The 27,923-nt window shown below is 40.4% G+C and overlaps 1 protein-coding gene across 2 annotated transcripts; it reads right to left on the bottom strand.

Moving 5' to 3' along the window:
- Nucleotides 1-15: 15 nt before the first annotated feature.
- On the bottom strand, nt 16-27,807 carry LOC137265376 (E3 ubiquitin-protein ligase TRIM9-like). Of its 2 annotated transcripts, none has more exons than XM_067800765.1 (11): nt 27,424-27,807; nt 16,469-16,564; nt 15,282-15,383; nt 13,920-14,051; nt 11,240-11,262; nt 10,745-10,878; nt 9,701-10,039; nt 5,608-5,660; nt 4,558-4,689; nt 4,267-4,395; nt 16-2,506 (listed from the first exon to the last, which is right to left on the bottom strand). In XM_067800765.1, the coding sequence occupies exons 1-11, from the start codon at nt 27,766-27,768 to the stop codon at nt 2,426-2,428; spliced, it is 1,566 nt and encodes a 521-aa protein (XP_067656866.1). In that variant the 5' UTR covers nt 27,769-27,807; the 3' UTR covers nt 16-2,425. The 2 variants fall into 2 exon arrangements, with proteins under 2 accessions (XP_067656866.1, XP_067656865.1); XM_067800764.1 differs by having other exon boundaries at nt 16-2,387.
- Nucleotides 27,808-27,923: the final 116 nt, after the last annotated feature.

The following is a 27,923-nucleotide window of genomic DNA, read 5'->3' as shown; positions in this document are numbered from 1 at the left end:
ATAAATGCACTCCTGTTGCATAAAGAAATCTTTATTATACAAAAAAAGTAGAAAAGTAAAGCAACGCATCAAATTATTCAGATATGTCTCCAACAACGGATGTTGTAACGTATCGGAAACCAATAACGAGCAAAGATTTAAGTGAAATAATATAATACATCTAGCCTACATCAATATAATGTAATATGCCATTAAAAAAGGTAAAGGATATTGGATTTAGAACATTGATAAATGCAAATGATGAAACCAAGTAGGAAACAGATGATGAAGAGAAATGAAGGGGAAATGTGACAATTTATTCCATTCTTTCGGAAATGTTTCATCTGTATGGAAATATTTTATTTTTTCTCACATGCATTGGCATTAGCTGGTGGCGTGTTCGCAAAATGGCATATACCCAACTCATTTTTAATGGTACATGTACATATAACAAATGTTTCATCAAATGATCAAAACAACACTAAACTTGGGTAATAACAAGCCATTCTAGCTACCTGTTGTTGGATAATGTCTTCAGACTATAACCCAATGTTCACAATTCACAATTTCAGAGTATCATTTACTTGATGGACACGTTATCCTGGCTTCTCGGGTAAGGTCGCCTCGAAGTGATGCCTATTAATTATCTACTGTTTCCTCTGTTCAAACACTTAACCAATATATTTGATTTTCCCCTGGCTCTTTATAACGTTACCATTCTCGTGTAATGGCCCGTATCGACAAAGGTACGTTAACTACAGTCGGGGGATATCCAAAGTTGTATCATCCAAGTTCCAAAGGCACTATGGTCTCATTATTGGGAAGGGGAATTTAACAAATGGCTCCATCTAATCGAACATCCGTTACCCTCGGCCCTACTTTAATATCCTCGATCGCTCTCAAGGCCGTAATGAAGATTGGGGAGATCAATTTCATACATAATTGAATGATAACATGTTTCAATTAAATACAGTTACTGTATCAACAGTGACGTCACAATACATTGTATGTATATATTAAACATCAGCACACTGGAATCCTGATTGTTCGAAACAGATCTAGATGCAGTTGGAGTAAAGCAAAATATGAACGCGGTTACAATTAAGTGAATGGATGACTGAAAATCGGTGATGACACCAGGTGTTCGCTGAAAAGATAAGTGACATTCAGGCGAGAGGACAAGATATTTAGAAAAGAAGCGGATATGAAGCTAAGAGTTGTTAATATAATAGTGAATGAGAATAGTTTTACGCCGTATTCAGCAATATTCAAGCAATATCACAGCAGGGGACACCAGAAAGGCGTTTCACTCATTGGGGCCGAACGGGGAATCAAACCCGGGACTTAGGCGTGACGAATGAACACTCCCACCACTAGGCTACCCCGCCGCCCTCCCTCAGTATGATGACCTGGTTGGTGCTTTAACCAGATGTATGTCCGTGTGACGTTCAGGAGTAATTTTAATAATAAGGCCACTTGTGAACTCCGCGCATGCTACAAGCTCATACAACAAAATGTTAATTATTGTCCCAGTTAACACAGCAGCTTGTGAGGTGGTATACGGTCAACACTCATGTGACCATCTTATCCCACTTGGTACCCATTCGCTGCTGGATTTAATATCATGCACACATATCATACCGAGCATCAACTCATAAACCACCATTCATGAAAATACCATTTTACCCAAAATAAGCGTTTGTATGAACGCTGTTCATTCCATATTCTTTGTTCCCGGACTCCCCCTGAAAGAAAAGTCGTTTTCCCCTAACGGTTTCCCAGAAATTTCATTTTGTGAAGTATGGGTACACCAAATACTGCTTTTGTTCCTGGGTTCCAATTCCAAATCCGCTCCGATTATGATCACTTGACCTCGCAATCCCACCCGTGAACAGTGTCTACGACCTGCTTCAAGTTCCACTTTCCTTAGATATCAAATTAACTGGACATAATGGCCATGATGAAGCCATCATGTTCTCTTCTTTCTCGTTCTCTGGATCTCTTTATTCTCTGATTCTCTCTGTCATGTTTCCATGGCGATCGTGGAGTGATGACTACTTGAGCCTTCGTCACTTGTGCATGTTGCCACCTGCAGTATTCGAAAAGTTTTCAAATTTGGATAGCCGGTCGGGCTAGTCAAATCCTGAAAGTTACTAGTTCACAAAATAATTCACTGGTCCGCAATTCGAATGTAGCCACTAGGTAAAAGATAACGAAAAGGTAAGCTAGCGGGCCATCGGCCATACTGGTCTCCTGAGGTTGACTGGACATGCGCGTGTATGGGACGATGTACAGAAAAGACAGATATCATCACCAAATGTTCATCTTGAAGCATTGCGATGTGCCAGATGTCCTGTTGTTCCTGAAGTCAGTGAAGTCAAGGTCAGCCAATCATGGTATCTAGACTCCTGAAAACAATGCATTTATCTGAAATCTGAATATTAAGTTATTCTTGTTTTCTTACACTTCTTTTTATTTTTCTTACAGCACGTTTTATGGATCTTCCACGCTCCTTCATCTGGTTCATCTGAAACAGTATAAAGGTAAGGTAGATTCCAAAACAGACAGAAGGTATAACAATATCTGTTCCTTCTGATGGTCTTTGTTCCTGAATCACAGTGTTTATATTTCCGGGAATTAGCATTCATTTCACAGGGGAGACTTTACTCAGGCTAATTTACCCTCGTAGTTCAAGTTCAACATTATTTATTGTCAGCGAATCTAGATATTTCTTACATTGCTCAATCGAACAACCAATAACCACACAAAGTACACAGGTTACGATTTAGCAGAGATCACTAATTTTATGTCCAGCACCACTCCGATTATATCTTAAGCAAGTGTTTATCAATCACCATCAAGTATTACTAATGTTTAAACGTGTTCGTGGAAATGAGAGCGTATCCTGCAAGATCGGTGGCACCTGTCATTAACAAACGAAAAGGCAAAGGATTGCCAATTGTTCACCTGAAAACCTTCGAACATATGGAAGAAGTCAAAATAGGGGAATTGTACTGGACATCACTTTGCGGTTATCCTGCCCATATCTGCCATAAAACGTTTTATGAGACCTAGCATGGTGTAACAATGTTCGAACAACGTTTGAGCGAAATTCATGTGACGCTTTTGGAATCTTGGTAAAAAGAGCACGCTCGATTCAACTGAAAAATTGCAAAATGTAACCACCAAAGGCTGAAGCTGCTGCAATACTGTACAACATAGAGGGAAGGCTGAAGCTGCTGCAATACTGTAAACATAAATGCTGGAGCTGCTGTAATACTGTACAACATAAAGGTTGAAGCTGTTGTAATACTGTACAACATAGAGGGAAGGCTGAAGCTGCTACAATACTGTACAACATAGAGGGAAGGCTGAAGCTGCTGCAATACTGTAAACATAAATGCTGGAGCTGCTGTAATACTGTACAACATAAAGGTTGAAGCTGCTGCAATACTGTACAACATAGAGGGAAGACTGAAGCTGCTACAATACTGTACAACATAGAGGGAAGGTTGAAGCTGCTGTAATACTGTACAACATAAAGGTTGAAGCTGCTGTAATACTGTACAACATAGAGGGAAGGCTGAAGCTGCTACAACACTGTACAACATAAAGGGAAGGTTGAAGTCATTCCAATTTACATACATCCTTGTCGCGAGATTGTGTTATTTGGAATCTTTATGCATGGATGTAAACAAGAAACTCTTGAAGCAGTCTGAACGCTGGCCTTTATTTGTTTGTCAGTTGATGGGGTATTCGAAACTTAAGCATGACCGGATCGACTAGTTGTCATTTTGCCAGCCAGACCAGAAATTCTGTTTCATATGCACAAACAAACACATCCGCAGAGACAGCAGTGAAACTGGTGTATATGGGGACGCCTATTTCGTGTTTAGATGTGTTACGCCAAATATACACCTGGAAAGTGATTAACCAGGATGTCATATATTGTGTCTTCAGTAAATTGCATATGTCATTATTATTTTCATTGCTGGGAAATTGTTCTGAAGCACTGAAGAAAGATCTGTAGAAATATCTTTGTTCACCACGTTTATTGCCAAATTACCAATGAAACAAGGAATAAAAAGTCAAGCAAATCCTTTGTGTCTTTCAGGATATACACATTACATGCATATGTGTCATAATTTGTGTGAACAAAGCTCCTCGTCTCACACACCCACGTGTTCCCCTTCTGTACCAAAGCAACCACTCACACACACAGTTCACACTTACTATATCACTCCCACTCAAGCACACAATCTATGTTACCCACCCACCAGAATGTACCTCAAAGCTGTGGTGAGACAGGAACTGTTCCTGTGTGTGATACCTGTTGTCGTCAAGAACAAAACTGTCATGGCGACCATTCATGTCTGCTTCAGCTTTCATTGAGTTCACGTGCTGGAAACGTGTTTCCTGGGATGAAATAGACAAATCGTTTAATCAGCGTTAATCAGCGAAAACCAGGGAAGGGTTGGTGACAACTACAAAGTATCAGAGAGTGCAATGTTTATTATTCAAAACCGGCATTACCCGGGCCTAGTTAAAAAGTTGAGAATGCCAGTACCTCTGCCTCACCTCAAAACTAAAATCCTCAACATGTCTACCAGAAACGTTAAATCGTCTTTCTTCGGTGTTAAAAAACTTGCTATACACATCACTTCCGGTGTCGGACTGACAAGCTGTCTCTTGTTCCTTAAGCCTCGCTTCCTGAAAAAAGGTGAATACGTGAGTGATGATTTAGTTTGTTTTTGGTTAGGTTTGTTTTTATCGTTTTGTTTGCGTGCGTGCGCGCGCGCGTGTGTGTGTGTGTGTGTTGGGGGGTGGGGTGGGGGTAACAGGATTTCCGCAAAACACGACGCGTTAGTTCGGCTTGAGTCGAATCCATGGACTGTTGTAGCCGTTAAATATTTGAATGTTACTATTAATACATAATGTTTCTCTCCATGCTTTGCAATGGCCAGATGTGTATTTTATCATGATTAAATGTTATTGACCTTTGACTAACTACCGTATCTACCTCAAAGCTAGTGTCCTGTAAAAATAACGACTTCGACTGGAACTGTTCCTTGTCTTGGAAGCGCAGCGCGATATGCTGGCACGAAACAGCGCACAAACATATATCAACATGTCAGTATCTATAGGATTTCTCTCTTTCTCTATGGCGGCGGGCTGTAGATAATCGAGTCTGGATCAAACATTCCCATGATCAACAGCCTGTGCATCGATCTAAACAATTTGGATACGGTGACATGCGTCATCCAAGTTAGCGACCACCCGACCCCTTTAGTCGCGTCTTACGAGAAGCGTAGGTGTGAAATGTCACATACTGCACATACGGATCCAAAGGGGGTGGAGGTGTATGCAGGGGTGGAGATACCCTGGAGATGAGAATACCAGATTTGCGATGCGAGTACCGATCTGTACTAACAGAAGCAACTCTCCAATGGACAGAGATATGGTTTTGGTAATGATCAGCTTCACCCCTCAAGTCATCAGATTTTCTAATGTCCCTCTCTCTAAATGTTTCCCTTACTCAGGTACCATTTTAATGACCTTTTTTTATTTTATTCATTTTACAGTGAAATAATATGTGATTATCCGATGCCATTCTATAATTCATCTCACCCTGTTGAAATATGAAATTCTCTTCTGAAGATCAGTCCACGAGGGCGGAGGACCTGCAATAGATTCAGATGCTCAACAACCAACTCATGAAAATAAATACGACGATCGGAGTCGGAGCAGTGTGCATTGCAGCCCCCAGCTGCGGTATGCACATACTCGGGAGGTTGGTGTCTTCAGGACTGCATTCACTTACACGTGTACAATGTGTCGTTTGTACGCCTATGGAATTCTAGTTTGTGTTCAATTAAAAGTCCCAATGGTAATTCACATCAACCATTATCATACGACATCAACAGATCAGACCACTCAGCACTTCGATGTTCATTTCTAGAAATGCCTGGAAACATTTCTAAATTAAAACGATACAGCCGACATAATGTAGGACAATCTAGACGAACCATCAACGCTAGTGCCTTACACCAGCATACATGCCTTAAGAAGAAGTGCAAAATTATATCATTAATAAATAAACTGAAAATATGTTTGCCATGTACAGTTGGGGTGGTCCGGAGAGGACTTAATGATATGCACGTTATGAACATCTCATCAAACAAGGCATATTAATCGTAAGGTTGACCACTTCTGTATGGTTACGTATCTATGAAAAATGGACAAATCTGTCATAGGCACATGCAGTATGACCAAAAATTATTAAGAATTTTAGGAATATGTTTAATTTCTAGAATAAACAACATTGACCAGCTATCAAGTGCTTGGTTTCACTCAAGAGAGATAACTCCTTTCATCAATTTTCATTAGTTTCGGAAGAGTTATCTCCCTTTGTTTACTTGCTAGTAGACGACATTTTCAGTGATTCTCAGTATGGATGATTTTGTGAAGAGGAAGTCTGTTTCACAGTATTATACCATCAGATCAGCAAAAGTGATTTGAAGTAGAAAAGGCATCCCTTTGTCGACTGTTTATTGTGTTTTGAAACATATTGAAATGGATATGGCATTGAGCGGGTAGGGGCAGGTAGGTCCAGAAAATTGACTGTCCCCGACACAAGGCGGCTTGATATTCTTGTTTCTAAAAACAAACGAAAGGGGTTAGAAAGGCTGAATATGACTGATAGAGGAACTGTGGCTGTCTGTAAGGAGACAATGCGAACTGAGCTGCATGCAGTGGGTTGGCAGAAAAGTCGAGGAATTCCATCACCAATCATGAAACCAGAACAAAAGGAGCAAAGGTTGAACTGGTGCTTACATCATAGAAATTTGTACTAGGACAATGTGATTTTCTCAGATGAAAGATCTGTGCTGTTCCTTAATACACTGGAAGTCTGGACCAAACAAAAGGAGCAATGGTTGAACTGGTGCTTACAGCATAGAAATTTGTACTAGGACAATGTGATTTTCTCAGGTGAAAGATGTGTTCTGTTTCTTAATACACTGGAAGTCTGGACCAAACAAAAGGAGCGAAGGTTGAACTGGTGCTTACAGCATAGAACTTTGTACTAGGACAATGTGATTTTCTCAGATGAAAGATCTGTGCTGTTCCTTAATACATTGGAAGTCTGGACCAAACAAAAGGAGCGAAGGTTGAACTGGTGCTTACATCATAGAAATTTGTACTAGGACAATGTGATTTTCTCAGATGAAAGATCTGTGCTGTTCCTTAATACACTGGAAGTCTGGACCAAACAAAAGGAGCAATGGTTGAACTGGTGCTTACAGCATAGAACTTTGTACTAGGACAATGTGATTTTCTCAGATGAAAGATCTGTGCTGTTTCTTAATACACTGGAAGTCTGGACCAAACAAAAGGAGCGAAGGTTGAACTGGTGCTTACAGCATAGAACTTTGTACTAGGACAATGTGATTTTCTCAGATGAAAGATCTGTGCTGTTCCTTAATACATTGGAAGTCTGGACCAAACAAAAGGAGCGAAGGTTGAACTGGTGCTTACATCATAGAAATTTGTACTAGGACAATGTGACTTTCTCAGATGAAAGATCTGTGCTGTTCCTTAATACATTGGAAGTCTGGACCAAACAAAAGGAGCGAAGGTTGAACTGGTGCTTACATCATAGAAATTTGTACTAGGACAATGTGATTTTCTCAGATGAAAGATCTGTGCTGTTCCTTAATACACTGGAAGTCTGGACCAAACAAAAGGAGCAATGGTTGAACTGGTGCTTACAGCATAGAACTTTGTACTAGGACAATGTGATTTTCTCAGATGAAAGATCTGTGCTGTTTCTTAATACACTGGAAGTCTGGACCAAACAAAAGGAGCGAAGGTTGAACTGGTGCTTACAGCATAGAACTTTGTACTAGGACAATGTGATTTTCTCAGATGAAAGATCTGTGCTGTTCCTTAATACATTGGAAGTCTGGACCAAACAAAAGGAGCGAAGGTTGAACTGGTGCTTACATCATAGAAATTTGTACTAGGACAATGTGATTTTCTCAGATGAAAGATCTGTGCTGTTCCTTAATACACTGGAAGTCTGGACCAAACAAAAGGAGCAATGGTTGAACTGGTGCTTACAGCATAGAACTTTGTACTAGGACAATGTGATTTTCTCAGATGAAAGATCTGTGCTGTTTCTTAATACACTGGAAGTCTGGACCAAACAAAAGGAGCGAAGGTTGAACTGGTGCTTACAGCATAGAACTTTGTACTAGGACAATGTGATTTTCTCAGATGAAAGATCTGTGCTGTTTCTTAATACACTGGAAGTCTGGACCAAACAAAAGGAGCAATGGTTGAACTGGTGCTTACAGCATAGAAATTTGTACTAGGACAATGTGATTTTCTCAGATGAAAGATCTGTGCTGTTCCTTAATACATTGGAAGTCTGGACCAAACAAAAGGAGCAATGGTTGAACTGGTGCTTACAGCATAGAACTTTGTACTAGGACAATGTGATTTTCTCAGATGAAAGATCTGTGCTGTTTCTTAATACACTGGAAGTCTGGACCAAACAAAAGGAGCGAAGGTTGAACTGGTGCTTACAGCATAGAACTTTGTACTAGGACAATGTGATTTTCTCAGGTGAAAGATCTGTGCTGTTTCTTAATACACTGGAAGTCTGGACCAAACAAAAGGAGCAATGGTTGAACTGGTGCTTACAGCATAGAAATTTGTACTAGGACAATGTGATTTTCTCAGGTGAAAGATGTGTTCTGTTTCTTAATACACTGGAAGTCTGGACCAAACAAACTGAAATTTAACGTGTGGGGCATATCGGTGTTAGATGCAACATCCCTCTGTGTATTTGAAGGGAATATGAACAGTGAGCGGTACACAAATATTCTCAAGGGATATTTACTTCCATCTGTTGACGTGAAAATGTTTGGATTTTCCAGCAGGACGACCCAAAACATCGTTCAAAGCATTCACAGGCCTGCTTTTGGACCCAAAATATGACATTATTAGATTGGCCAAGCTATAGCCCTGACCTAAATCCATTAGAAAATGTTTGGGGACTTATGAAGGAAAGTGTCAGTGAGAAACATCTGACAAATATTGCGGAAATGAAAGAAGAAGTGGTCAGATAATGGCCACGGACCACGACTTTCTAACATCTTTGATCAGTAGAATGCCCTGTCGCATTGAAGCCTGCATTACTGCCCATGGTGACTAGACTAAATGCTAACTGTTCAACTGTCTTTGAATCTGGAGCTATGTTCTGCTAACATTCACATTTAATACGTGAGTAATGAGTGAAAAAGATATATAAATCACAATCTTTATATTTTGAATAATTTCTGGTCATACTATATCATGTGTCTAGATAGCTGGACACTGGACACATACTAAAGGTCACCGTGTAAATCGAACTGACCAACTCCTTGTTGACCCAGTGAATAGGAGAGACTTCAATAATATTTCCAGCAATCGCAAATGGATCTCTCAGCTTCGTAAACCATCATATCAGTCAAAATAGGTCTTAGACAGTGGTTTATTCATACGTAATTACCTATACAACAAGACCATCGGGCGGCCATATTCTTAAAGCTATGGAGACGAAAACAGAATGTAGCTGGGCAGAGACATTTCTTTTGGTTCTAAAGGAAAAACTACTCCTGTGACTTGGGGAATGTGTTGAAGTCATTCAAATCCTCTTCAAACATCACTCGCTCACCTGTTAACACCACGATATAGACCGGAAGCCCACCCATGGTGTGCTCCGTCCCTCCGCAGCCCCTACACGTGTACACCGGAACTACTTTCAGGACGTATCTCCGGTTCGTCTGCAAGTCCACCCTGCCGATACTGTTGAAGACAAAGTCGTCGATGGGCAGGTTTGTGTACTTGATGACTTTACAGAGGGCATTTGTCCTCACTTCTATGTTGTACACACACACCGTGGACGCGGGGATGTTGGAAGGGGGATCCCACAAGTCCAAACACCTCATAGGTTTCTGTACCTGGTTCGAATCTATATACGCCATACGACTTTTGGGCTGTACACAAGCCTCCTCTGCAAGAGTTTCAAATGTGAATTCAAAACAAACGTCCACATTTCGAGTCACTTACAAATAATTATGTAAATAGGAAAAGTCGGGTAAGTACTTCTGTCAGTGTTTCCGAACACGCATGGCGTCGCCACTGTCGTTCAAACGTTTAATGAAGCAAACAGTTACGTGTGCTTGCATTCAGTATCAAAATAAAACGTCAACACTACCAGTGTCTATGACTAATCACCGACACTGAAACATCATATATTGATGACACATTTCATGAAAAGTACAACGTTTGGTAATGTTTGGAAAAGATGAAAATTCTTGTTTCGTCATCATATGTTCAATACCATGTTTATGAAGAATAACGGATATTTAAATCTCGTTATCACTTGCGTGATATGACCTTTCCTTTGTTTGCTCCCACAAAAAAACATTAACTATCATCAAACACTTACATCTTAAATGCAAATACAACTTTGGCATTCTAAAAATCACAATATTTTTCAAACTTTTATCCTCATCTCGAGCTCTATGCCAGGATTAAAACTGAACTGCAACACCGCGCTTACAAAATATCCTCTATCTCTTGGTTTCGAAGAAATATAAGGATATCAGATCTCCTATTCATGGGTGGTATTGAGGAGCAACGGACATCAAACAAACCAGCTACTTGATGCATGTTGGGTACACTGAGAAAACGGTGAAGACGGAATTGTGAATACCGTAAGCCTTAAACTGGAGAGCGTTGTCCAAGTGAAGCTTCTCCTCTAGGAGGCTGAAGGGCATCTTGAGGAAGGATGGAGTGATGTCATCCACAGCTGGTATCAACTGGGCGTTGTCATACAGGTCCTCGCACCTACATAGAAATAAATGTGCAAGTGTGGAGTATCAGGTTGTCATAAATTCCAGTCCCCACTCCCATCTGCCCTCAGCTTGACTTCTAACTTGGCGTACTACCATAGGTTTCAATCTGGTCATTTGCAAGTTGCTCTAGGGTTTACTCCAGTTAATCTTGTGTTATTCATACCTCACCTCCATCATGAACCTCGTGCTCTCTAACATGACCGCAATACTGTTCGAAGCGGCTTAAAAGCTTTACAGAAACTCTCTGTTAGTCAAATAGTGACTATCACCTAGTACGTAATATGAAGAAAGTGCTCGCTTTTCACAGCAATTACTACACGTACTGTTCTGAAACCAAGCAGTAAAATACGTACCGCTGTGCAATGTTCTTGTAGCCCTGAAACAACATATCACAGAATAATTATGAACTCTAAAAGGTGGAACTACTTTCTCTCATATATCAGCTCAATAGTCCAATCATCTTAAGTTATCAACGTTCTATAATATATGTTTCATATTTTCTCTATGGGCAATTAGGGGTAGAATATCTGTTATAGCATCAGCAGTACATTCCGAAGACCTGGTTCAATACTAAATATGGGCACATATGTGAGGCGCGTCCTTGTCTTAACACGGTGGAAAAGTACTAAAATTGTCATAAAACCAACTCCCTCGCGATTTGCAACACTACGGTTCATCAAAGCCATGGTTCAATGTTCCTCAAGGCGTTCTGTGAACACCAAGTTCCGCAGAACGGTACAAGTCGAGGAGTTATTTTCAACACACCTTGAAGGTCAAGCCTATACCAGCACACGAGAAGACGAAACCGCTGAGCAGATACATAACTGATTAAGCAAGGAAACATTGCCCAGTTAGGATGCTCAAGACAGATATTGATTTTCTTGTCAGTTCGTGAAGTATAGATGTATATACACATTTAGGGAGGATGCTATGATATAGACCAGCATAGAGCTAAACACACACAGAGCTTAATACGTGCAGTCGATAAGAGCCCCGGCGGTAGGTGGTTTCAAGCCGATATGTGTATAGTATGGGTGGCGCATTGACGAATACACGCTCACCTGAACAAGCGGGAACACTTTTAACAAAACCGCATCAAAAATCAATTTTCTCACTCATGTGTCAAATTACGAAAGTCCAACCCCGTGTCATGAATGCAGCTTTTTGAAAGCTTTATTGAGGCATGGTATGATGTAACCTTAATGGGAAAATATCTAATCAAGAACTATAAAATATTTGAAAAACTGGTGAAAGGAGCGCCAAAGATTATGAAAGGGCGTTAGACGTAAACAACATATGCAGGAGCTATATCATTGAAAGTCACTTTGATCCATATATCAGATGAACTAAACCCTTGTTTGTTCCCCGTAAGCTGCTAGTTAACAAAATTCAAGAGTGAGCCCGTGTTCACGAAGAGACCATGGGGAAAGGTGCGGTGGTCCAACTATAGAGAGTGAGCGAGTGTAGTTTTAACAATATCATAGTGGGGACTCCAGAAATAGGTTTGAAACTTTGTACTCATCTGGAGAATCGAACCCGGGCCATCGGCTTGACGAGCGAACCACCTACCAAACCTGCAGCCCCAAGTCTAATTGTAGATAAGATACCGACCATTTCAGTTTGAAGCCGATCTTTTAGTAAGGGGCAACAGTTGTTAAAATTCTAACGTCAAATATAAACAGTTCCGCTGTCATATCATCAATATATAGAATAGTCACGCAGTTTGTGCATATTAATCTCAAGATATCTAATGAAGTACGTCTTTCATATTATTGTTATTTTAACCACTGCGAATTCTTTGAGGCAAAATACTCAATAATACTAGCGAAGACATTTTTTATTTCCTGATTTACACGCTTTTCAAGAAATAGACCTTTAACTGAAAAAACGCACTGCGAATGTCAGTGATGAATGACATGAAACTGAAGAAGTGGTCTAAGGGAGATAACTCGTTTAGCGCACGTAACGACATCATGATAGAGCTACTTCGTTCTGAAATGCTCAGTAAATCTCCTGCAGGATATTCACAGCTGACAAAAAGCAGAAGGAAGACAACAATTAGTGTCTGTGTTATAATGAGGAACACCTGCGTCACCGCGGGTCGATATTATCTGGACATGGCTCAGGCCACACCATGCCTTACGTGCTGTAATGTAGCAACGCTTCCACGCTGAGAGACGAAAGATTCCTTTAACGCTCTGTGGAGAACTTCAAGATGTTTGTATCAAAGTATTCAGAAATCGGGAAAACTGAGACAATTATTCGATAATATCGTAATACAAAAAGCAAACAGTAGGACAAAAACATACAACCGATACTCCTCCCTTGCGGTACAGGGGTACTGACACGTGGTAATAATTACTGTATGTTAGAGTATTTTGAAGCGCGGGGTGATGCTCATGCTATTAACCACTTATTCAACATATGCCTGATAACGCTGACAGCAGTGTTAAGAAACACCAAAATCAAAGGGTTGTTTCAAACCATTTCAGAATGAGTGCGTTAGTTGGGTCACGTGACTGCCGTATGAATCACAAACTGGCCCTCAGCCAGGAATGCATTACAAAGGTCCAATTTATATATATATATATATATATATATATATATATATATATATATTATTTCAGGAAATAATCCGAGTTGTATTGTGTTGTGTTATTATAAATCCATATTAAAAAGCCTGTCGTCAAGGTACAGTAAAACAACCAGAGCATCACAGTTGCCACGTTTCATGAAGTGATCTAAGACAGTTTGTGTTTGACTCCATTCCTAGGGGCGGTGGAGTAGCCAAATGGTTAAAACATTTGTTTGTCAAGCCATGTTCCCGCGTTCTATTCCCCGCATTAGTACAATGTATGAAACCCATTTCCGGTGTCCCGCTATGATATTGGTGGAACATTCCTATAAGCGAAGTAAAACCACACTCACTCACTCACTCACTCACTCACTCACTCCCAAACAGCCTTGAGGTAGTCGCAGCCCTTCCCTGTTTGGATCAACCCTCAAGGTCAAACAGCAGATTAACTCACGTACATTCAGAAACCGGACTTTGGACCTGTCTTGAACCAGCTTGATATTTTCTTCTGTTAAGATGGCCTCTTGTGCTGTGAATGTCTTTTGCAGGTTTTCAAGTGACGTCATAGACTCCAAGGACTCATCTACGCACTGGTACATACCAGAATTATAAATTAATATAAAAACAATCATGCCGGTGCTCCACACAAATGGTAATCAACTATCCTGAATGAAACCATGTTTCACCATATGAGGGTGCCAAGGAATACTACCTGAGGAATTCTCTCAGCAACTTTCAATTTGTTTTGCTATCAGTTATGTTGTTCAAAAGCACTATAAACTTAAGAAATATATGAATGTAAATTAGTACATGTCGACCAAACATTTAAATAAATAGTACTTAATATTTACTGTACAATATTTTCTATAATACACAATATGTTAACTTATACAAATCAAAGTACAATATCCGATTTTTGACATCTGTCTTTGGCTTTATTACTGAATATTAAAGCTGAAGTATGCTGCGTCTGTATTAAAATAGATATATAAATTCTAGGATGTTTCGCAGAGATGAATGGTCCTACACTACTTTATCATCACACAGAACTGACTACTGACCTGCGGCCTTGTGGTTGAGCTATATACAATAGTTCAGGGCAAAACTGTACTTCGTTACACTACACATGGGAGTAGAGCTAACTGTATTTCTTAAGGACATGACAGACAGTGTTGGGTTTCAAACTAGGATGCAATCAGATAATGTTCCTTGCTGTGTTCTCAATTTCATTCGGGGAGCGTTATATAAACCATGCTGTTTCGGAACAATTTGTTTGATAAAATGTTTCTTTGTAGTCTGTTCAGAGTTATCTTCACTTGGCAAGAAAATATTTAATGTGTTAGGTGCATTCTATATATATTTACTTGATGCTATGCCTGTCATTGTCCATGTTGACAGTTTTCCTTTGACTAGATGTGAAATACAGCATGGTGACAGTTTACGGGATAGCTTACGTTTTACATAATAAGCATGAAACAAATCAACCATACAGGGCGGGGCGGTAGCGTAGCCTTGTAGGTAAAGTGTTCGCTAGTCACGCTGAAAACCCAGGGTCGATTCCCCAGATGAGTAATAATAAAAATAATCACTATAAAAAACATCATGATTACACTTTATTGTCTTTTCAGCATTTCAGTTACATTGTGGTACAATGTGTGAATCCCATTTTTGGATTCCCCTGCTATGACATTGCTGGAATATTGCTGAAACAGGCTTGCTTAATCACAAACAAAACATTTACAAAACTGTGAACTTCAAGGATGAAACAGTCATAGCAATATCCCAGATTTGAGACTTTCGTTTTCACGAATCTCTCCTACCTTCTGCATCTTGTCCAGGAGATCCTTTTCCCTTTCAAGGAGGAGATCATGGAGAGACACGAACTCTTGGCGCACCTGCTGCTTGTATGACAGCCATGACAGCTGAAGAAGAACACACACATGTGAGATCACACACGTTGATATGTGTGTCTGAACCCATTAGTTATGAAGAATCAAAATGCCCTTAGCTGTGACATTTTCATGTCAGAGCGATGTTGTGTGTCGCTCAGGAATTCTGTTGTAAGCTCATGAAGCCTGACATTCAGAGGCCACACGAAACGGTAAATGTCAGTTCACTGGACACATATACCCAAAGAGTTATTTAGTTTTAGTTACATGTCGTGTCAGACTCATGTAGTTTCTGACTTTCGTGTAACCCACGGTATGGTAGACTGCACCATTCGTAACCAGCTCGTTTTATTCTGACGAATGAGACTGCACTTTACAGGTCCCCAGAAGTTTGCGTTACAGACATGCGCAGAAGCCATTTTACATCTGCACTTTCATGCATGGTACTGACAAACCTAGAAACAAATCGGGACAAGAACACATGATCACAAGTTCTTGGCCAACCGAAGGGAAACAACTCTGCACATATATCCCATAGATTGTGCTACACGTGCCCCCATATCCACAATGCCGAACCAACAGGTGAAATATCTGATAAATGCCTAAATAGCAATCACCAGTTTGATGCGAATGATCTGTTATGGACAATTAACAAGTTATGGGTGGATGTTACGTAGGTGCGTCATCGTGCCTGACATGAATGATAGCACCATTTACCGAAGGGTGTTCTTTAACAGATTCGATATATACTGCTCTGGCATATTTGATCTTATTGCGAAGGGGCAGTGGGGTAGCCCAAAGATTAGAGCGTGCGCTCGTCACCCCGAAGACCCGTGTTCGATACCCACATGGGTACCATGTATGAAGTCACCCGCCATGATATCGCTGGAAGTTTGCGTAAATCTAAACTCACTCACTCATCCAAACCCAGCCACCAAGCCACCAAGCCACCAAGCCACCCACCCACTCACTCACTCACTTACTTATTGCGAGACATATCACGTGGTTCCCAGGGTGGTCTGTATAATATTACCTCCATGATTACGTAACTCCCTTTAAAATGGGAGGTATCAGTGTTCCGCAGGCTGTTGGATTCAATCGGAGCCATCCCACCCTACCTCAAGCTGAATCTTTCTGTCCTCGATAGTGTCCTCGTCAATTTCCGCCGCTGCAATCGCATGGCTGACTTTCTCAATCTTCTTCAGGAGGTTTTTCTGAAACACAACCAGAACAACATCCTGTGATATCACCTGATCCTGTCCGTTGAATCAGTACTCAATAACGGAACACATCAGGTATAATTTCTGTTCATACACCTCCAGGTCAAGGACAGAGGAGGGCTTGCTAATTCATATGCACGTGGAGTCTTGTCAGCAAAGGAAAACGAAAGCGTCTTCGGATATTGGAGTCTTCTAATCAAATGACTTCATGTATGCGAAAAACTGACGTCATCGGAAGATGACGTCATTTAATTATCTTCCCATGGTATGAAGTAAGAATATTGGCGAACATAGGTGTCCCTCGCCCATGCTATCCAATTAGTTTAGTAAATTCCATGGCAGTATGTCACAGTCTTGCGTCTCAATAGTTACGGCTGTCACCCATTCTGCAGATCACCATGGGTAAATACTTCCAACATCTGAAAGATGCCTAGAGTTATAGACTGAATTTGGGGACAATAATTTTACTTTAAATGCAACAATTGTCTCATTAAGGTTCTGAAGTTAACGTACTATTATTGGGGGGTGGGGAGGTGATCTCACCTCTGCCTTCCCATTAGGGCAATAAAAGACCTGTTATCCCTTACGACGTGTCTGAATTCGATAACTGAAACTTGGAAAACAGCTTCCAAACAGAAAACACTTGCCTTATATGAAATGTAAACAATTGCTCTGTACATGAAAAGTTGTAGCATTCGGTATTCAATCACACTGGTTTCAATCACATTGATGGCATAAACTCAGTGTCGTGCTTTATTCTACACAGAGTGGACAGGGGTTCTTCTTTTCACATTTCTTTATACAGTTTTATGAGAGTCAGAATTTCATTTTAAAATGTAAAAATATCAATAATCCCCACAAGGACAGCTTTTATTCATCATTTGTGAAGTTTATGTAGCTCCTCGTCCAACAACGGTGAAATATCTTTGCAATATGTCTCCACTATATTGGTTTTGCCGTTTTTCTCATAAGAGAAGTTTCTCAACTCTTCATTTTACACGGCCTGCGCACTACATTTTGTTAAAGATTGATTGTTCTCTTTTTACAACCACCGCGGAACATCTGTCTTGAAATTATTGTCCATCCGCAAAGCATCATCGCTGGGGTTACATTATTTTCTCCAGTTAACTTTCAACTACACCCGTTTTTCCTCGACGTTTTTCATAATAAGTTCATATTCCATTCATAACGCGATTTTCTATTAAATGTGATTAAATGTTCAATCTATCAGCTGAACGCGCGTCTTGTGTCTCCCAAATGCAGATATTTGTGGAAGAGAGCAATTCTCTTCTATTTGCCTTATGACGCCTTTGACATTTAAAATGCATGACAAGGACATGTCCATCATCTTGTCATCTCTGCGTATGATAATAAAGAAAAATACCAATTTAGACATTTCTCATAAATCAAATACAAAAATCAGCGAGAAGTGGAATGGTAGGACCCGTCTGGTAGGACCCAGCATAGAACCTCTGCCAAAGGCCAGAAAGATGTGACAATTCGTGGCTTTAAAGCGATCGTTTGCCACGCCGAAAACAATAGGTTCTGTTCCCTATCTGGATACACATTGTGAAGTCCATTTCCCGTCGTGTTAAAGCTGGATTGTTACTAAAAGTTGCGTAAGCTCACTCACTCACTCACTCACTCACTCAATTCCCTCCCACCGCTGTGTGACTGTGACCTCTTTTCTGATACATGTTCTGATGAAGCTGACTTATGTATCCATATTTAAGAATGTTAGCGAGTGAGTGAATGTGTGAGTGAGTGAGTGTAGTTTTACGCAATATTCTAGCAATATCACGGCGGAGGACACCGAAAATGTGCTTCACACTATTTAAGAATGATTTCCAAGAAAGTAAAATGCTCTTGCTAGGATTCAGTAAAGCCTATTCAAACATTTGAATTAGATAAGACGTATCAAATCTACACTTAGACTCCGTCAAATCCAAAACATATCGGGTTTATCTCATAACTGATGCACACAATTACGGAATCAAATCATTGTTTCGAGATATCAAACAGCATAGGTAGATAATGTCAAAATTGAAGTGAATACATATTTATCAAGTAAAAAGTCGATAATGTATAAGACTAGAGTCACTTTTAATGAAGAAATGGACATGAGCATCTGTCTAAGCAGTTGGGGTACGATGACATGATTGTGTCAACCAAGTCAGTGAGTCTGACCACACCTACAGCCTCTTACAAGCAAAGGTTTATGAAGACCAATTTTAACCCGCGATTCAACGTGTAAGATAAGAACTTCAATGGGTGTTATCTATTCATTGGTCAATATAAACGTTTCGGTGGGACCATAGGTCTCCAGTGCTTGAGGTGAAGATTGGGTGGCTCTCTGTAACTTTGCTGACTGTCATTCATCGCAGTCCGGCGGTCATAATCGATGCTCATGATTTAAGACATTAAGAGAAGATGAGATTAGATAGGATAACAATTTATTACCGATGAGAGAATTAACATCAAACAGAAGATGGACATGATATAATACAACATGTATTGTATGGCAATTACAAAAATAAATGACAATATATTTAATGAATACACCCACTCTCACGCATAATACACACCAAAAGAAATGATTATGTCATGTATGTACAACCCTTTTCCATATTCCTATAAATCATATACACAACTCAACAAATACACAGACATACCACCGTCCATGATAGTAAATATTGACAAATATTTCAAGCATATATTTAGAAATATTTGAAGTATTATTTTCCACAGGTTTTTATTAGAATTGTTGTGAAATACATTTACTATAAACACACTTACAATAGATTTCTTATTTACACAATAAATAGTCGTATACGTGTAGACACTAAGACAACAAATTTACAGATCTCTCCAAGAGAGTCCAAGAGAGTATACATTTAGAAATATTTCAAGCATTATTTTTCACAGATTTTGTTTGAAAGTGTAAGCAAAGTAATATAAATATTTCACTACTATTTCCCATTAAGAGTTTAAAACGAGTTGTAAAGTCAAATACACAAAGACTTATTAACATTTCAAGTATTTTTTTTCAAAGAGTTTGTTTAGAATTGTAAGTAAGTGAGTGAGCGAGTTGAGTTTTACGCCGCGCTCAGCAATATTCCAGCTATATGGCGGCGGTCTGTAAATAATCGAGTCTGGACCAGACAATCCAGTGATCATCAACCTGAGCATCGATCTGCGCAATTGGGAACCGATAACATGTGTCAACCAATTCAGCGAGCCTGACCACCCGATCCCGTTAGTCGCCTCTTACGACTAGCATAGTCGCTTTTTATGGCAAGCGTGGGTTGTTGAAGGCCCATTCTACCCCGGGATCTTCACGGGTCGTTTAGAACTGTAATTAAACAAACTGTAATGAAATAAGTTTCAAAGGTGAAAGAGGAAAGGATCGGAACACTGACAGTGATGCCACTAGTAATGAAGTAATGTACATTCTCAAGGCTTTCAACCCCGGTTCTCCCATTGTTTACAGATATGTTATCTTGATGTGCCTGGAATATTGATGACTGCACAGATAAACAACATATACTCAAGTGAGGTAACCCTTTGCTACGTACCATGGCCAATGGGGGAGGTGGTGTGAGGGGAGTTACTTGTACGTGGGACCTATACTACACAGGCATCCCTGACATCACGGGGTGGGCTAGGGGGTGGAGCATTTGACCCTCCCTTAAAGGACCATGTTATCTTGGTGATCTGATTCCCTCTGACCTAGACAAACAGCTAGTCTCTGAATATATGTAAGTTTGATAGAAACAATTATAATTTCATTTCTAGTTTTGTTTGACGCTGCCTTTAGAAAAATTCCAGTGAGATCATGCAGGGGAACATCAGGAATGGGTTTGACACGCTGTACCCATCTAGGGAATAAAACCAGGGTTTTCGAACGCTTTAACCACTACGCTACCAACAGCATCAACAACTGAAAATGAGCTCCATTGAGAAGGAACAGTCAGTCAGATCACCTGAACCTGAGAAAATCTAGACATCTAGAAATCTAGTTTCATTTGGGCTTTCAAATCAGAATGGGTTGGGCGGACGGGGAAATATTGTGCTTTAGGGCCTGAGAGACAGACTGCCTCTGACCTAATGAATGTTTATTTTGTCATTAAAGGAGGGAATATCTCCCCACAGAAACTTAAATGAATGACACAAAATGAAATTTAATTCGATTTGAGAATTTGTTTTTCTTTAAAGTTTTATTATTCTAATATAATTCGTTTGCTATGAGCTCACTTATTTGTTTCACTCATGGTTAATTTCGACATGACTGACATTGGATCACTGAGAACAGGTCTCCTATGCCGCGGCCGCGCTCGTTTCTGAGCCAACCAATAATTACAGAATTGCATATCGGTACAAATATATTTCCGACTTGAGGACGCGTTCAGATAAAATGCACGATGAAAGAGTACGAGCGATGACCAAATGTTGCCGGAATGCAAAGAATGTTTGATTTTAGATGATGAGTGTATAATCATACAGTGAGAAAGTGACTGGGGATTTCAAATTGCTTTGACCAGCATTTCAGCAAAAAAGCGTCGTGCAAGCTTAATGTGAGGGAAGTCCCAAAGCAAAGCAATCCGAAGACTTTTACCATTATTCATGATGCCGCTTGGGGAAAGGGGAGGTTTGGAAAAGCAAAACCCATGATCGTAGTCAAATCTAGGATTTGAACCTGAGATGAAATGATTCTGCCATCTAAGGGGCGTAACTCTGAACTCAACATCCCTGAGTCACTGTTTCTTGAAGATTTAGGTTCCTGTAACCAATTATTCATTTGACCGTTATGACTGTTTAACTAGCATGAGTGAGTGAGTGAGTTTTAGTTTTACGCCGCACTCAGCAATATTCCACCTACATGGCGGCGGTCTGTAAATAATCGAGTCTGGACCAGACAATCCAGTGATCAACAACATGAGCATCGATCTGCGCAATTGGGAATCGAGGACATGTGTCACCCAAGTCAGCGAGCCTGACCACCCGATCCCGTTAGCCGCCTCTTACGACAAGCTGAGACGCCTTTTATGGCATGTTTAACTAGCAATGATCTGGGAAATGGTATACGTGCGTGCGTGTGTGCGTGAGTGCGTGTGTGTGTACCTGATACAATGAATCCAGCGCAGATTATAGATTCTAGTCTAGAACTTTCCGTAATTCGTTGGGTTCCGACAACATGCACTCCGAAACCATTCTAGACGTTCTGGGTCCCTCCAAACAAGTTTAAATACAGCAGCTCAACACCACCGCCCGCTATGAGCACAACTGCAACGTTTCCATACTAAATCCAAGTAAGCTGGATTTAAATATGGCGACATGGGCGGCCATATTGAAACTCGGATTCAAATTTCTTTCGGTTAATAGCAAAACAATTTCCAGAGGATGGAAAGGTACATTGTCATTATGTGCAACAATTTCATGTGTGACATCACATACGAATTTGAGGTAGCATTTAGTGATACCAATCGTATAATTGCTTAAGGAATACCCAAACCGTTAAGTCGAACTTACTGTTGTCTCGAAGTTTTAACTTAGTCCCTGTCTATTCCTTTTATTCATCATTTTGCGACTGTGTCGAATTTAGGAATACAGGAATTATTTACTTTTGTTACTGCAACTTCGACAAAACCACGTTTGTACATACTTCGACAGCTCTGTACCCAGTGGTGTCAACTGAGTTATGCCCCTTGGATCCAGTTCACGGCTGTGGCCCGGAAATGTGTCCACTATTAATCCACCTGTCCACTATTGTTGATTGTTTGGCTTGGTCCTGCAGCTTTGACGGGTATTGTCGAAGGGGCGACTGTATTAGGGGGACGTCTCGAACGGCATCGTAGGAGGGTCTTTGTAGTCTCCCATAAGGGTCTGTACAGCACCAGAAGGTAGCACGGACGGGCGATGGAGTGCATTCTGAACAGAGTATGTACAACATACACAAGGTACCTGTGTCCACTTAAAATTAGGCTTACACGAAAACTCTCAGCCAGGTTCATAGCTATGAAGATAAGTGCATTACTGATAGATAAAATAAATATGAACTTCGTCAGCTTCAGTTTCTCCTGGGTAGAAACACTCGTTGACCCTTGCGACTGTCCATGCTTGAGCACCTTGTAAAGGAACCACGTGTTTCCAGCTACAGACAAAACCCCGTACATCAGATGTAGACACAGTGATGTCAGGTCTAGACATCCGTCATTCTCAGAACCACCATATAGCGGACTAAGCCCTAGCGTCAAGCTGACGACCCAAGAGATGATGATGAAAATGTATCCTCTCTTCACAGTTATTATCTCGCTGTACACTGCACTCTTGCAAATGGCAACATACAAATTAAAACTGATCCCTAGCAATATGAACACTGACAAGGTCATCCATGTCTGTTTCAACACCGCAGCGTAATGTAAGGCTAACGGCAATGGCAGGACCGACTGGTTATCATCACTGATGCATGATAACAACACTAACACTAGGGAAATAATGTGCTCAACAAAGTGCACTACTTCGTTGTTCAGGAGGAGCAGCCCCGAGAATCCCTTGAGTGTCGGTGTTCGTTTGATGACGACAAGTAGGAGGATATTACCTGCCTCGGACACAGTGATGACAAGGAAGGCAAAAATACAATTATCGTTCATACGGAGATCCAATGACGCTTCACAAAAGTTTGTTGTAACATTCGCCATTCTCTAAATCTGGCTCCTGACAGGATCTAAAGTTAAAACCTGAACTGGAGGTGTCCGTTCTTGATGCTGAAACACCGTCCTCCTAGACAAGCCTATTGGCATGTAGTGTATACAATATTGTAGAATATAGAAGGCCACAGCAGTATCTGCTACCTTGTCAATCGGATCAAGTCGGAATCAGTTCACAGTCCAGAGCTGGTTCGCTCAAAGTTTCTGATGTTGGAAATCTGTCACTGTTGACCCAAGACTTTTGACGCCTCAAGCCCTTTGGTGCCCTCTAACGCCCTCTATGGGTTTCTGCAGCATGTCCAGTGTTCATAATTGAAATGTTTACCATAATTTCAGGTAATAATAAGGCCAGCACCAGCCAGTGATGAACTGTCACATTGTTCCTGAAAAGGAGTCATCTCTGCCATAACAGAATCAGTCTATTAGTGCGAAAATAATTGGGCCCTTGTAGAGTTCATCAAAGACACGTAAACTGATATCTGTCTATTCTCGAACGTACACGCAGGTGAAGTTTACAAAACGGATGGAAGTACAGTGTCATGTCACTCATTTCAAACATACGTATTGCCTTTGAAATAGTTATTAACTATACGCGTACGGCATTTTCATTTGTCACAAGAGACATCGGGTTGCCCTTCGGTTAAAGCCTAAAACCGGAGGTCGGAAGTGGGATTCCAGCAATCATTTACAAAAGAAGTAAAATGTATTATTATAATATCATACATTAATATTTGGACTATGGATTGTGAATATGTCACAACTTGGATTATTTAACTGAATAAACAAACAAAATAATTAAGGAAGAAAGGAACCAACCAACCAGCAATCAATTAACCAACCAACCAGCAATCAATTAACCAACCAGCCAGCAATCTCACTATAGCATCCGACAGTCATCCATAATATCTAATAGTATTGTCCACCAGTAATAGCTGCTTTGTTCTTATTGCTGTTACTGCATGTCCTACCTGCAGAGCTGTGAATATATGTTGTAGGATATATTTACCAATACAAATGCCCACCCACGGCTCTGGTCTATCTACTTCTGTCGTACAACTGTTAGAATATGTCCCGCATTACACTCATCAGGGAGTTGGAGGCAGTGGGGTAGCCTGGTGGTTAAAGCGTTCGCTCGTCACGCCGAATGCCGGGTTTGATTCCTCACATGTGTACAGAGTGTGAAGTCCACTCCTGGTATCTTCCGCCGTCATAGTACTGGAATATTGCTCAATGCCACGTAATCCTAAACTCGTACACTCATCAAGCTGACATGCAGTGATACCAGATAACTTGAATACCGTTCAAAACCTAAACTCACCCATTCACTACTATTCAATCAATTTATTCAAACGTTTATACATACAGACACTAAGACAGATCACCTCGTCCCCTATACAACAAATGTTTTCTCATGCATTTGCTGGTAGCGTATTTATACATTGTAAACCAAAAGTTACTGTGTTTGAAAAACATGATTAAATGGTATTAGATTCCCGGAAACTGAAACACTATTCGCTGCGTATTGACACGTAAACAATTGTTTTGTTGTGTCATCAACAGTGGTGACGTCATTCAAATCATATTGTGACGTAAAGTTAGAATGACGTCACAAATGAGCAACTCCAGATGCTACCATGAGAACCAGCTGAAACGGCCAGCTGATGACACTTCACTGCTGAGTCCGTATTCGATGTAAACGAGTGCAGACACTAAAACCCCTTTGGTTTACTTTTGTGTTTACGATGTCGATAAACATCATGTGTTGGCCAATTTCCGGGTGTTATTGAGTATTTGAAGCACGGGAATATTTCATTTGAAAACTCTGGCTGACGCCGTCGGTTCCAAATGCATTCCCGTGCTTCAAATACTCAACAACACCCGGAAATTGGCCAACACATGATGTTTATCTCCTAATTCGATCCTTCCACCACTGACAGGGAGACAAGATAAATGAACTTCCCAAAGTGGACTGAATTATGTTTTCCGCGTTAGATACACGATTATGGGGGTCCCTCTCACATGGACATGGCTTCGTTTCCCAGAATACCCACACTTGAGGTTTTAGTTTGCTGACAGGTTTTACATTCTGTAAGTAAGACCTATTCCCCGGTATTATTCTTTGTAAGTTCGACCTCTTCGACAAGTTTTACCTTTTCCTAATTCTGTATCAACACCAGTATTCAAATTCAGATGATCTGTGAGTGTTTGAAACCAACTGAAAAACATCGTCAAAAGTTGCCCCTAACAGGAATTGAACGGTTACCGCATCTGTCAGATTATTAAAAGGGAAGCTCGTCCACGTGGCCACCGTGCCAACAAAGATGCCGGTGTTAAATTATCTGTTCATAGTTAGGCCTATTTTCATTATGTAAAGTTCCATTAGTCGCACGTCTGTGTTTAAATTAACTGTTTATATGTACTGCTAAGCAATTTGGATAAGAAACTATTTCTCACGTCACCTCTCCATTATTTTCATATCTGTACTCGAGATGTCTGCTTTAGATCAGTTTAATTTCCTAATTACTTCAAACTCACCCTCATCGCTTCATTTCGCGCCCAAGGCAAGCCTTTTTTGTTTTAGTCAAGCGAGGTGAGCAGCAGTACTCCCGCTAACACACAATGGTACAGTTGACTTTGTATGTGAACGATGCTTTCTTCCATGCGACGGTTTACAATGAACTTGTATACAGAGTGCTGGTCTAAAATAACGTACCGTGTATATTACCCGAACAGATATTGTGTATGATATATAACATATACAGTCAGACGTATGTGGTTCTATTATCAATGTACAATATGGGGATTAGGATAATTATACAGATGTCATCTGTGACAGGCCATTCATGATGTTACGATGGATATTGAATGGTTTTGTTTTATTGTTTAATACACGGACCCCGAGGACGGCTCTGTTCTACTTTTTACAATTACATTGATTTTACTAGCGCTTTATTTTACAATGGATATCTAATTACCAATATTTGACAGTTTATATGTGTAATAACGCACTCCTCCTCGGTTATGGTTGGGAATGTAAGCCCTCGACCATCGGGTGGAGAGAAATAAACCCTCAAGTGCTACGCGTTCTCGGTCCTACTTCTCCTTACCCTCCAGTCTCGTCTTACTTTCCCAACCATAACTTAGACTCAGAAGATGCGTAATAGGATTTTTGTCGAGAGCGCTACAAGTGACAAACATTTAAGGGATTTCGCTTTAAATAATGTACGGCCGGTAGATGGTGCATTCATTCATTCCAACCTTTTAATTTAACATTGTAATCTAAATATCTATTTTCAAAAATATTTATATGGTGCCTTCCCTGACGGCTGATTGTATTATTGAGAGCAATGCATTATCTAGTTTTAGAGGAGGGTGGTGTGAAACAGTGCCTAAATCCCCAAATCATGCAATGCTTCCAACCCACTCCTTCTCTCTCATGATACGTGTTATGTGATGCACACCAGGGATACGTACAAGTGCCTCATGTCGTGAGTACACACGGGATTGATATCAGCTGTTATTCGATGACCGATCATCAATACATGCGCACAACAGCATTTTGTGACGAACGAAACACGGGCACGCGTGTAATCGCGAGAATTAAAGATATTTTTCTTAAATATGAAAATTTTGAGATGACCCTCCGACTTGAAACGCTTCACAGTACTATATACATGTATCTAGATATACTGTGGAACTAGATAATGCATTTCTTAATAATTGATCAGAAAAATCTGGTTAACAATACATATGTGGTAACTAAACAGCCACTTTGGTAATAACAGTCTTTATTTAAGATGACGGGAGTCCGGGTCAACACAACGTTAGCGCTACGACAATCGTAAACCAGTGGCAAACTAAGCCGTAACGTTACGAACCAAGGCCATCTTAATTAAATATGATATTACTATACATTATATATTACAAATTTAAAGTGAGTTCAACACATTTGGAACAAGAAACGGGAACAATTTATATATGTTGATTTAATCGAGATTAATATTTGTGCATTTAAACATTGGGGAAATGATTACAGACCACGTGCATCATGTGAACTTTAACTGACTTATGTGAAAGAGAAAAGGAAACAGTTTACTGGAGAAACGAAAGTAGGCTAGAACTTAGAAGAATGCCACGCCCACCTACTTTCTGTTTCGCAATCAGCTCCTCGGTTGTCCGGATTTCATGGAACTTGTGTGGTTGCCTTGAAACGTTTTTGCATCTGTCAGATATCACCAAACAATGAGGGCACAGTCGTTTTGAGCATGTGACACAGTAATGTAAACATCTTTCATTGTGAAGGGGGCATTTTTCCTGCTCAATGTTTGTGCACGTCCGAGTGACTTGATGATCGGACAGCGGGCCCTTCATCGGATGATACCTTTCCAAACAGGTGTCACAGTACCTTAGTAGACATACCTCGCATATAAATGTCCCACTATATTCACAGAAATCACAAACTGTACGGTCATGTTGTTGACTAGTTGCCATAGCTTCCGTATAGCAAGTCCTGTATATAGGTTAGAAATTAGAGTGACCTCCCTTGCCAAGCATTTTGGCGGTGACGAGAATTTTACAACCGCTTCAAACACTAACGCAGCTTAAACTGCCTTTGGGACAAGGAAGCGTGCGTGCGTGTGTGCCTG

The sequence above is a fragment of the Haliotis asinina genome, chromosome 15 (genome assembly GCF_037392515.1).
Source record: "Haliotis asinina isolate JCU_RB_2024 chromosome 15, JCU_Hal_asi_v2, whole genome shotgun sequence".
NCBI lineage: Eukaryota > Metazoa > Mollusca > Gastropoda > Lepetellida > Haliotidae > Haliotis > Haliotis asinina.
The sequence above is the reverse complement of the archived record's forward strand: the minus strand, read 5'-3'. Positions and strand labels throughout refer to the sequence as shown.

Excerpts from the sequence above, each read along its gene's own strand:
- LOC137265376 (XM_067800764.1), bottom strand. The coding sequence starts at position 27,768 with ATGGCAACTAGTCAACAACATGACCGTACAGTTTGTGATTTCTGTGAA. Across the intron at positions 11,263-13,919 it reads CCAAAGTCCGGTTTCTGAAT|GGCTACAAGAACATTGCACA; the intron begins GTACGTGAGTTA and ends ATGTTGTTTCAG. Across the intron at positions 5,661-9,700 it reads CTATATCGTGGTGTTAACAG|GTCCTCCGCCCTCGTGGACT; the intron begins GTGAGCGAGTGA and ends AATCTATTGCAG.